Here is a 12,932-nt window from a genome sequence, read left to right as displayed (position 1 = left end):
GCCTGTGTGGCAGATTAAACTTTGCGAAGAAAAATTTGATTTTAATTTTTTTTTCTTTAGCACAATTACATACATGTCATAAAATATTATTTCTGGTGCTGAAACTTTGTAGTTAGCAAGCTTGTGCAGCACAATGACGAGAGCTTCTCACCAATAGCAATTGTGTCGCTCTTATTTAAGCCCAGCTCATGCTTGCTTCCTCTCCAGAAGTGGGAAAGTCTACCAGCAACCACCAGATGGCCACAGTCCCACCATAATGCTGGTCGCAATGTTGCAGATCGAATAAATCTGGAAAAATGAATTAATTAGAACCAATTAAATCTCCCATTATTGTATCTTTTTAACAGGATGGTATTGCAGTGAGAATTCAAGTTCTGCAACTCCATCGTCCCCAGAAGGTGGAAAGTGTCAGCCAGGCTTCTATTGCCCTGAGGGGTCGACTGCACCCACCCAGTGTGACCCAGGCCTTTACTGTCAGACTTCTGGTTTACCCCTACCCACAGGAAACTGTTCTGCCGGTAAGAGAGTTTTGATGTATGTAATTGTGTTGCAAATCATGTGTGAAAAGATGAAAACTTGTGGTGAAAGGGGAAAAAATCGATAGTTGGCAGTCCCAAACAAAGACAGTTGGACTAGTTGTTGGTGTGCTAGCATAGCACAATAACACAGAAGCCTCTCACCAATGTGATTGCTGTGAGTTCAAGTCCAGCTCATGCAGGCTTCCACTACGGGCATACCTGGAAAGGCCTATCAGAGACCTGCAGATTGTTGTGGGTTCCCAACCAAGATGCTGGTTGCCATTATAAATATGTAAGTGAATTATTCATGAATAAAGCATAAAACTCCAATGAATAAATAAATAAATGAAAGGCATTACGACAAGGGAGATATTTAGCCCATTCAAATACCATGTCGGGGGAAGTTTTGAGAGCAGCTTTTTACTTATAACCCAATTTATCAGGTTAAATGGGCCCATATATGGTAGATAAAACAGGGAACAGCCAAGAAATACCTGTAGGACTTTTGCTCACATGTATCTCTGATATATACATATAAGTTGTTATTTCACAAAGTGGTTGTGACATTTCTGCTGCTCGCATGGCACTGTGTTTTTGACAAGCAGTGAACAAAATGTCACTTGTGAATGACATACGTTTGTTAAATTCTGTTAGCTATATCTTTTCCTGAAGTGGATACGGGGTGAAATTTGATGGTTGATTTCTGTACTTTACATTTTGTGAACTTTAGGTGACGCTAAGTTAATTTGATGTTTTACAGGCAAACCTAGAATAAAATAAAAAAAGTTATAAAAATAAACCTATAATCTCTCTTTTTGTTTTGTTTGATTGCCTGGTTTTATTATTTTCATTGTTTTTCAAGATATTCCAGTCATGTAAACATTTTTAATAGGAAACAAAATTGCTACAATGGTTCACATTTTTCACAAATTAGATAATTTTCAAGTTTTTATTTTTATACCCCTCTCTGACATTAAAAAAATGATTTATTTGAAAAGCAATTATAAGAATTGTAAAACAAGTAAAATTGGTGTGCCTTACTACCAATCATACATGTCATATTCTGTTATGTTTAGTTTTAAAAAACAATTTTGATTCATGAAAATGTCTGAACTTGAAGATTTTACTCCTATCAAAATTTCATATCAAAGGTTTCTACTGTACCCTGGAGGCATCCAGCCCTACCCCCACAGACAACATAACTGGAAGCATGTGTCCGGTGGGGCACTTCTGTCCTGAGGGAAGTCAATCCCCTGAGCCCTGCCCTGTGGGGTACTACCTTGACAGCACCCATCACGACAGCCTAGTGGACTGTGTGCCCTGCCCAGGGGGAGAGTACTGCCCCGGAGTGGGGCAGGAGTTGCCCCAGGGTCCGTGTAGTGCTGGTTACTACTGTCCACCTGGCCAAAATTCATCCCAACCTTATGAGTACAGGTAAGCAATTTGACGTTAGGAAAAACTGATTTTGAAACAGTGTAACTTGAGAACAGTTTGATGTGAGAGTTCAGGTTAACTCAGTGATTTAAATATTACACAAGTGTCCCTTTTGTATGTGTATTTGTCTTTCACATCTTCTTTTTTGTGAGTCAATGATCCTATTAAAATTTTGTCCAATTGTTGAAGAGAGCCGTATGTTTTGGATGAATGTGGTTTTAGGTGAGAATTGTTTGTAATTTTGTCATTCGTAAACGCAGAGGGAAGTAATTTATAACGGAAAGACTGTGTGATAAAAGTAAAGAGATTGAATACTTAAAATGCCTCTGTCTGATGTGTTTAAATACTAGATCAGCGATTCATATGCAAATTTATGTGCTCCTAAATGCAGGTGTCCGATTGGTCATTACTGTCCTCTGGGTTCTGATCAACCAATCCGATGTGACAACGGAACATACCAGGATGTAGAGACTCAAGAGTCATGTGACACATGTCCCGCGGGTTATGTGTGCGACAACACCATGGGCATTGTCATCCTTGACAACAGCACCACGCTTTGCCCCATGGGATACTTCTGTCCTTCAGGAACAAGGTTTAGCTGGGAATTCCCATGTCCGATCGGAACTTTCAACAATTTAACAGGTGATAGTGAACATCATTTCATAAGCAGACAGCTAAAAAAAAAACAGCAGCTGATTCCAGAGACCTGGGATTCAAAACGGTGTTGGTCATTTCAAAGACTTTAAAAATGGTACTTGTTGCTGCGTTGCTTGGCGCTCAGCACTGAGAAGTTAGAGCAAGGAAACAGGACTGGGTGGCCTGGTGTCAGTATAATATGAGTGTGTGGGGTGTCATGTCTGGTGTCTTGGGCATGATACTTCGGCAGCACTTTGGTGGAATGGATTTGCTACTCCACAAGAAGACACAGTATATGTAAACACACCTACTGTCCCTTCATCAAGCATATATATACACATATGATAACATTTTTGACTTTATATCAAATTTGATTTTATATTGTATTTTGAATGTTGACAGAAATGACTTTTGTGGCATCGAGCCCTGAGCCCCTTTAAAATTTCAAAATGTCTTCACAATAGTAAATTTTGATATAAAGATAACATTTGTAAGGTCATCAAAATTTTAATTTCTAGAGCCCAAAAAAGAATGTGAGGTTTTAAATTGTATTTCAGATATTGAGAGAAATGGTTTTGTGGCACTGGACCCTGAGCACCTTTAAACAAAGCCTATTTCAGGTGGATTCCTTAGTTTCAAATAAATGATTTTTGATTATTATCTTGTCAAGTGAATAACATTTGCCTGAGGTTATACAACATAACTATAGACCTGTTTTGTTCCAGGCCTGACTGCTGAACAGAGTTGTTCCCCTTGCCTGGGAGGTTTTTACTGCCCAGTACCAGGCATTGTGACCCCAGTTGACCTCTGTGATGCTGGGTACTTTTGTAAACAAGGAGCCAACATTTCAGCCCCTGACCAAGGTACTGGAACTGTATGAATATTCAAAAGATAGTTATATGTGAATTAATTACTATTTTTTTTAAACTAGCAAAATTTAACAGAACAGTTTAATTTATTTGAAACTACATGTGAAATTCCGTAAAACCCACTGTATAAACTAGAAACATTCTCCTGACCAAAAAAGGGAAAAAAATTAAAAAAAAGGTGAAATCATTTTTTCAAAAACATGCCCGAGTTTCGTATCAATCTAGGAGAAAGCATGGGAAATAGCTTACAACTATTGTTTTAATACATGTATTCTTTAAACTGGCAAGGTAAAAGACCAAGATTTAAGCCAAAACATTGCATTTTTAGAGGCCAATAAATGTCATAAAATATTATCTTTGGTGCTGATATTTACATTTTACAAGGCAGATGTCATTCTACCGCAAAACATCTGAAATATCTGTCAGAGATCAGTAATATTTCGGAATTGTGTAAAATGTACAATTTAGTCACAGGCGAAGTCATAATCAACAGAAGAATGGCATGATTTGAATACAATAATTCTCGTTTACAGGTGCAGATGCTAACGTTTGCCCTCAGGGTTACTTCTGCGCCCTGGGCACCTCCGCCCCACTAGCCTGCCCCAAGGGCTCTTACAGTAACCTGACTGGCCTGACTGCAAGTGTGGAGTGCACAGACTGCCCCGAGGGTCAGTACTGTGCTGAAATGGGCAGGACTTCCCCTAGTGGCTGTGCGATGCAGGGTAAGGGAGACCACTCACTCACACATGTAGTAACTGACCACTGTACTCATATCTGCCCTAATGTTTATTTCGTCTAAAGCAGTGTATTTTTTAGAAGTAAGTAAAGGTTATAAAATGTTACTTTGTTGCTGAACCTTTTGTTTTTTCATGTAGGACAATAGCTGGGGGGCTGTTGGCATTGTGAAAAAAAGACAGTGAAATGTCTAGAGTGATTTTATTGTCCTTCTGAGAACATTACTCTGGAACTGAGAAATTATATGTGGCCGAATTCTTCAACCTTTTCAGCCATGTCTGCAGTCAATGTTTTAAAAACATTGTGAGAGATTTATAGATTTTAGAGAAATAATTTGCATAGTTTTATGAAGCTTCCATTTTTAGTGACACAAACAAATCATTTTATTATCATTTTCGTCATAACTGTATTCATAAATTCCTCTGAAAAAAGTGTTTTGGTGGTTTTAAAAAGTTGAAGATTTACAGTAAGGGCCATATTTGCTGACCTCATCTGTTGTCAACCAGTTTTTGGTATCAGCTTCTGTTGAAAAGCTATTTCAAGAACATAGCTCATTAACAATTAAACTGTTGCAAAATATTTATTTTACAGTGCTAGTTGTAATCCAGTTTGTAGAGGTATTTGAAAAAAAAAAACAATTGAGAAACATGTAAAGCATGAAATCAGAAACTTGAGCACAAAATGTTTGTTCTAATGTTTTCAGGTTTTACTGTGAACTAGGGTCTAATAGCTCCCAGAGTATCATATGCCCTGTGGGTCATTTCTGCCCCATGGGGTCGGGCGCCCCGACACCCTGCCCTAACGGGACCTACACGAACGCCCTGGGGAATACAGGTGTCAATGACTGTGAACCTTGTGATCCAGGCAAATACTGCAATGGCACAGGTACGTGTATGCTTCCCTAAAGAACTTTGAAGTTTATACGTCAGTAGAAATGTTCTTCTCAACACAGGTGATCTGACCAATGAGGTTAGAGGTTCAAATCCTGCTCTGACAGTTTTGTGATTTGTAAGTTTAGAGATTGCAAGGTAACTGGAAAAAGACATGGATTTAAACTGGAACCCATGTACCCGACTGATCTCATAATTCAAGTGAAAACAAATTATATTATTTAAAAACAGGGAGGCTCTCTGACCATGGGCAAGTCTCCAACAACTTTAGTTCAAACTGCTGCATGACCTTTGGCATATAAATTGTGGTGACTGCCCTCGTATTCTGACCACATCCTCAAACATCAATGAAATAAATACTTATTCATTGTTCTTATGATAAGTATGCTACATTTATGCATATTAACAATTTTCCTTACATGAGCATCGCATGCAGTATTAGTAAGATCAATCAAATTGATCAAACGAGATCCTGCAATATTAGTAAGACCAATCAAATTGATCAAACAAGATCCTGCAATATTAGTAAGATCAATAAAATTGATCAGACAAGATCCTGCAATGTTAGTAAGATCAATAAAAATTGATCAAACAAGATCCTGCAGTATTAGTAAGATCAGTCAAATTGATCAAACAAGATCCTGAAATATTTGCAGCTTATAACTTTTTCAATCAATAAATGTTTCTTTTTTTCTCGTTTCAGGCCTCTCAGCCCCTGTGGATTTCTGTGACTTAGGTTTCTACTGCCCTGGAGGAGACACTGTCCCGAACCCCATTGAAACGCCTTGTCCTATTGGCTTACATTGTCCACTGGGAACCAGCGTACCAGTACCATGTGATCCTGGCACATATGCAATTTCTCCCAGGCATCCTATTGCCTGGAATGTCCAGCAGGGTTCTACTGTGTACCTGAAGAAGTCATCGAAGGTAAATAGTTACGTAAATCTGAATCGCACTACTTATGTATAATCCAGGTCTTGAAAGGATCAAGATTGGGTGTGTTTCGATTTACAGTAAACAAGCAAATTAAGTATCCAACTCAAAGAACAGGCTGGAAAAACAATACCCAAAGTGAATCTTTTAAAATTAAATATAGCCTTGATTGTTTTATCTTGAAGAATTATAATTGTTTTCACAAACTACAGTAAACTTCCCCACCAGTACTACAGTTTGTTTTATCTCAGCTGTACATGGGAAGGTATGTCAGCAACCTGCGGATGGTCCGTAGGATTCCCCCTGGGCTGTGCCCCAGTTTTCCTTCCATCATATTGGTCGCCATTGCATAAGTGAAATATTCTTGAGTATGATGTAAAATACCAGTCAAATAAATAAATAAATGAGTTGTACAGAATGGTGATTAGATTGTGGGTTGTAAGTTTTCTATATATCACATGTGTTTCACCTCCTTAAAACAGCAGACTGAGTAGTCTTTGATGAAATTATAGGTGATCTACATGAAGGCGGCCAATTGCAAATGAGACAGAATCTGACAAAATGGTTCAAGGAGATTTTATGATGTGCAACACTAAATTAGGCTAAACAAAACAAGAAAACAAAATCCACTTTGCAGAGAATTAAATGAAGTAAAATTTTACGAAATGGAGCACGCTGACATCCAAAATGTTTGAGAGTACAGCACCAAATATGGCTGCATGCAGTGATTTGTGATTTGATGTGTTTTTGCATGAAGTCTCATCAGAACAATTGTGGAAGTAACAAATATATTTTGTTTCTGCAGGATCTTCCAAGACACTTAGATAGAATTTCATTTTTTTAATTTACTAGGCAGTTCTAGTTCAGGACATCGCCTTTGTCCTAGAGGGTTCTACTGTCCAACTGGAACAGGTCGAAACTGGACTGCGTGTCCATTGGGAACCTTCAGCAATGTCCTTGGTCTGGAGATGGACACAGATTGCCAGCCGTGCTCAGGTGGCATGTTTCTGTGACCTTACAAACTTGACAGCGCCCTCTGGTGCCTGCGACCCAGGCTACTACTGCACAGTGGGTGTGGACACGCCAACACCCTCTGGTGGTCACCTTGGGCAAGGAGGAATTTGCCCTGAAGGTCATTTCTGTCCAGGGAGACAACTTTACCTGAAGGCTGCTATGCAGGGTTTTATCAGGTAAGAGGTCTTAGGTGTTGAAATTGAGATATAAAATGGGTATTTAAATTTTACCCCTCAAAATTCTCTTCTTACAGGCAAATAAATTTTATAAAATCCCTCCTCTCATCACTCCACCCCGAAGGGATAAGCAAAATTAAAGGGATTTGTAGAGCATTCGGGCCGAGGCCTTGAGAGGTCACACCCGCAGTTTTGTTGATTAGTTTCAGGTTACCTTGAAAGGTATGGTGTGTGAGCTACTTTCAACCCACCCAAGTTAATGCCAACAGACTGGTCGTTGAAAAGATGTGGCGGAGTCACAGCATGGCTTAGATAGGGCCATACCATGTGCTATGAGACTTTTGTCAGCTGACCGCATGATGAATGTGCAATGAGATTCGCATTGGCTGAGGCCATGCGAAAAAAAAAAAATATTTCTTTTGGTTCTGAAACTTTGTGTCAATAGGTTCTCATCAGACCTTCCGAGCAAACCTCATTGCTTAACCAAGGTGACTCCCACGTCGATTCCATGTGGGAAAGTTTATCAGCAATTTGCTAAAGGTTTTCTGGTTTACTCTAAATACTTTTTGTTTCCTTGTCCAAAAAAAAAAAATATGACCACCCTAGTATAAGTGAAATATTGTTGAGTATGAAATATTCTTGAGAAGGATTATAAATTATCACCACAAAGTCAGTGGTAATTATTAAAATATTTTCAGCAGACCAGCCTTATAATATTTTCTGTTTTTGTCTAATAACCTTCATTGTTACGTTATGTCTCACACAAACAAAGAAACTGTTATTATTTATCTTTTTCCCCTCAATCCAGGATTTGACCGGTCAGTCTGACTGCACCCCATGTCCAGCAGGCTACTTCTGTTCAGCTAACTCTACCACGTACACAGACAAACTCTGCCCGTCGGGTCATTACTGTCCAATCAGCACGCAGTATGACATCCAGTACAAGTGTCCTCGTGGAACCTTCAACAATCTCACAGGTAAGGGGACCAAAAATATGTGTCGAGTCCAAAATTTGTTAATTGCAAACATGTAATTCTGATTTGAGTAGAAGGAAGACACGTGAGTTACAACCGAGTGTATCATAGTCTCCCACGAAGCACAATTTGATTGATTGATTTATTTATTTATTTATTTGATTGGTGTTTTACGCCGTACTCAAGGATATTCAACTTATACAACGGCAGCCAGCTTTATGGTGGGAGGAAACTGGGCAGAGCCTGGAGGAAACCCACGACCATCCGCAGGTTGCAGGCAGACCTTCCCACGTACGGCCAGAGAGGGAAGGTGTGGCTGGACTTGAACTCATGCACGATTTGTACTTGATTTCTACGCCTGCGTGCACATCCAGAACAGACGTTGATAGTTGTTCATTGTACTCAAGCACTCGCCGCTAAGAGAAATCCCACCGACATGATCCCACAAGTGTACATGGTCACTACATAGCCATGAACAACGATTATTGGTAGTTGTAGATGCAGCTGTTGTTTTTGTTGGAGAAATTGTTAGCAAAATGTTCTACTTTGCCGACTAAGATACAGTTTCTAACTGGCTAAGCAGCTTGAATTAGAGTTGCATGTTTGTAACTAAACATTCGCATGTACCTCTTGTAGACCATGAAGCTGCATTCCATTTGATAATTACAAGCTCCATTTCCAAAACAATCTTTACACCAGTCCCCAAAGAAATATGTAAGAAATAATATGTAATAATTAGCAAGTACTGTAATTCTTCAAGCTTTTCAACTGCCTCTCCAACCAGTATTTTCAGACATTGTGAGAGAACTATGAGGTATAGAGAAATACTTTGCACAGTTTTATGATGCTTGCATCTTTATAGTGACACATTTTAGAGTCATTTTCATATTAACTCCACTGCATAAATTCCACTGAAAAAAGTAGATTTAGAATGAGACTGGTGAATTGTATCAAGGGATAAACAGTTGTCAGTTTTAATGAAGTAGGGGAGAGATTGACACTTAGGATTTTTCAGTACAAACAAGTGCAGATGAACTAAAGAGAAAGGAAAAACACGATCACACTGTATGTAATTGAGGAACCAACTAAACATTGTTTCGTACCATTTCTGAGAGAAGAGTGTCTTCTTCTTCTTTGTCTGTTTTCTATAACCCATTTGTTAACGAAAAATCAAAATTGATCTACTTGTTAATCGCATTATGGGTATGAAACATCTCAAAAATGTTGTCAGGTGGGCGAGGTGGTTAGCAGGCCAGTGCAGTGCAGTGAGCCAGGAGCCTCTCAGCAATGCAGTTGCTGTGAGTTAAAGTCCAGCTCTTTGCTGGCTTCCTCTCCGGCCCGTATGTGGGTTGGTCTGGCAACAACTTGCGAATGGTCATGGATTTCCTCCCACCATAATGCTGGCCGCTGCTGTATAAGTGAAATGTTCTCGAGTACAGCGTAAAACAACAATCAAACTGACTTCAGTAAAATTTCATGGACTTAAAATTGTTGCCTCTTGAATATAATTATTTTGGTCAGAAAAATAGGTCTTTTGACCTTGTTTTTTGTTAAAGTCTGAAATATTGTGGGGTTCATTAACTTAACATCTATTATATCTCCAGTTGGTTCCAGAAATACAGATTTTTGTATCCAGCCGATGTTTCATTTATGTTTCATTTCAGTCCTTTAAGAACAGTTCAAATTTCAGAATGAGGAACCACAGGAAGTATGAAAAGTTTGAAGTATACTAGAATAGTAATTCAATGATTTTCGCTCTAATTTTTATTTCACAAGGTCAAGCAAATGAAACTGGATGTCAGCCATGTGAACCTGGATATTATTGTGATGGGGAAGGCCTGGTGACCCCTACAGGAAAATGTGATATGGGATGGTTTTGTACATTAGGGTCTTACTTGGCACAGCCCACTTCTCCAGAAGGGGGGAAATGTGTTGCAGGTGAGTGAGGACAAATCTGTCTTTTAAAAGTTGAGCAATTAATAATAAATTTTTATATTAAGTTAGTTTAGAGTCCTCTGGACTTAAAACATCAAAACAAGACACATGTGAGATGTGGTGAGGAAGGTTTATAATTTGGGTAATATGACGGGCAAACAAGAAATATTTTAGACAGCTCTGTCCACATACTTATTTGAGATGTGGTGAGGAAACTTTGTAATTTGGGTAATATGCAAACAAGAAACATTTTAGACAGCTCCGTCCACATACATATTTGAGATGTGGTGAGGAAACTTTATAATTTGGGTAATATGCAAACAAGAAACATTTTAGACAGCTCCGTCCACATACATATTTGAGATGTGGTGAGGAAACTTTATAATTTGGGTAATATGCAAACAAGAAACATTTTAGACAGCTCCGTCCACATACATATTTGAGATGTGGTGAGGAAACTTTATAATTTGGGTAATATGCAAACAAGAAACATTTTAGACAGCTCCGTCCACATACATATTTGAGATGTGGTGAGGAAACTTTATAATTTGGGTAATATGCAAACAAGAAACATTTTAGACAGCTTATTTGAGCCTTTGATATAAAGTGGACAAAAAGTGAACGATTAACTCTTCAAGGTGTTTGAATCATTGAGAATCAAAAAAGTATTTCACTGGAAAAAAAGCTACTTAAGATGAAATATGGGAGAAGTCTTTCCATTTAATTAAACGTTTTGAAACGTAATTCTATTATTCGTCTTTGTTATCCAGGTGAATATTGTCCAATAGGAAGCTCGGCTCCTCTCGGCTGTGACCCTGGACAGTACTGTGACACTGATATGATGTCATCACCACGTGGAGACTGTGATGATGGGTACTACTGCAGTGGGAACTCCTCTATCGCAAGACCGTCAGGCGTCGGGGTAAGGGTTTAAGAGGAACCGACCAGTGATGGTGAATCTGTCTACGGCTGCTTGCTGTGAATGTCAGAATGCTGGTCACTCATACAGTGATTGCTAGCAGGCCCTAAATGTTTTTGCTGTCAAATTTTTGTAAAGATGAAAATTTTCTCCAAATATAATCGAAGCGTCGTCGATGTTGCAGAATTTACATGTATACTGACAGGCGATAATAAAACCCCAACAAAATATAACAAAGATATATACAAGTGACTTTATTGACGGTAAACATGTTCAATATCTGATTTTTTCCCTGCCTTGTTTTTTCTCCCCAGGTGACAGATGCCCTGTCGGTCACTACTGCCCCTCCGGGAGCTCTGCCCCACAGCCCTGCATGGCGGGGGCACTTCCTGCCCAGTGTAGGGGGCTCACAACTCGACCTGGTGTCCTGCCGTGTACTGCAGGAATGTTTTGTAATCAATCCGGACTAGCCCAACCAGATGGAGACTGTGACCCAGGTGAGATTAAAATCACCCTGAAGAATGGGACATGGGATGCTCGAATTTACTTTACAACAGTGCGGATTTATAACTAAAACGTGCATTAATTTAAGGGTATCTCAAGTTACTGGGGCCAATTCCATGAAGCAAATTTCTGACTCCAGTCAAAATTTAAAACCTTGTCACTATGTTAAGTTTTTTGGTATTGGAAGATGAAATTTTGGTCCAGTTTCTTAAGATAACATCTGTGAGGTGCTCAAAATATCAATTTCTAAAGGCTGAAAAAAAGCTCTAACATCGTACCTGAAATTTTGACAGTCAAGAAAAGGCTTTAAAAAGTGTTGTTTTTCAAATATTGTAATCGTCTGCATTTATGAAAGTTTCAAACATGTGAAGTCATGTAAATGATTAAAAAAAACAAAAAAAAACGTTTCTTGAATGGTATTTGATGATTATGGCGCCTAAATTAGATTGACAGTCATCAATCACTAAATCATTTGTTGCTGTTAATTTGTCATTTGTTACGGTTAACAGGTTACTATTGCCCTGAGGGCCAAACAGTCAGACAGCCATCTGCATACGAGTGCCCAGCCGGCCACAAGTGTCCTGTTGGGTCAAGTATCTACCAGCTGTGTCCATCAGGGACATACCAGGATGAAGTGCGGCAGAGCGCTTGTTAAAGAATGTCCAGGCGGATTCTACTGTGACAATACCCTGGGGACCGATTGTCAACTACACCCTGTTTGTCTGTCCAGAAGGTTTGTCATAACTGTGTTTGATCTAGACATTCACCCCCCAAAAGGGCATTTTTAGAGGCAAATAAAACATTTTGAAATTTGTTTTTCAGCAACTTGTGGGTGGTCATGGCTGTCTCCCAGGGCTCTGCTGGGTTTCCTCCCACCATAATGCTCGCTGCCATTGTGTGTGTGTGTGTGTGTGTGTGAAATATTCCTGAGTATGGCGTACAACACCAATCAAATAAATAAATAACTAAATTTAAGAACAACAAATAAATACTACAATGCTTGGCTTTTGTGTTGTGCATTAGAGTGAGCAGGCTTACTTGTTAAGACACATTTGTGTTTTTATTGTCTTACATTTGAGGGGTTGGTTCGGTCATGGATCAAAGATTCCCTGTTGCCACTTTCTTTGTTCTCGGGACATACATTGACAATAAACAGTCGACAACGCTTGTAGCTTTTAGGTCATCTTACATGAAGTTTTATGGAGATGACTTGATTGCCGTCCGCAGATATGCTGTTCAAACTGTGCTTGGCTTGCAGGTGAAAATATTTGCACCCTGTACGGCAATTTCCCGCCTGAAATATTAAACAGCAATCCATTGGCTGTGATTATAAGTCTGAATATTCATTAGATACGCCGCGAAGGTTCGCTTGTTGACTGACGATCATCAGGATAT

General features: G+C 39.1%; 1 protein-coding gene across 1 annotated transcript in view; it reads left to right on the top strand.

The window, feature by feature from the left end:
• The window catches only part of LOC135464380 (uncharacterized), a 173,902-nt gene that overhangs the window by 79,905 nt on the left and 81,065 nt on the right, over positions 1 to 12,932 (top strand). Inside the window, 4 exon segments of the mRNA XM_064741806.1 lie at positions 348 to 518; positions 1,670 to 1,952; positions 2,344 to 2,594; positions 3,314 to 3,451. Coding sequence (XP_064597876.1) covers positions 348 to 518; positions 1,670 to 1,952; positions 2,344 to 2,594; positions 3,314 to 3,451 — 843 coding nt within the window.

This window comes from Liolophura sinensis, chromosome 4 (genome assembly GCF_032854445.1).
Source record: "Liolophura sinensis isolate JHLJ2023 chromosome 4, CUHK_Ljap_v2, whole genome shotgun sequence".
In the NCBI taxonomy this organism is placed as follows: Eukaryota; Metazoa; Mollusca; class Polyplacophora; order Chitonida; family Chitonidae; genus Liolophura; species Liolophura sinensis.
This window is presented reverse-complemented; position numbering and strand designations above follow the sequence as displayed.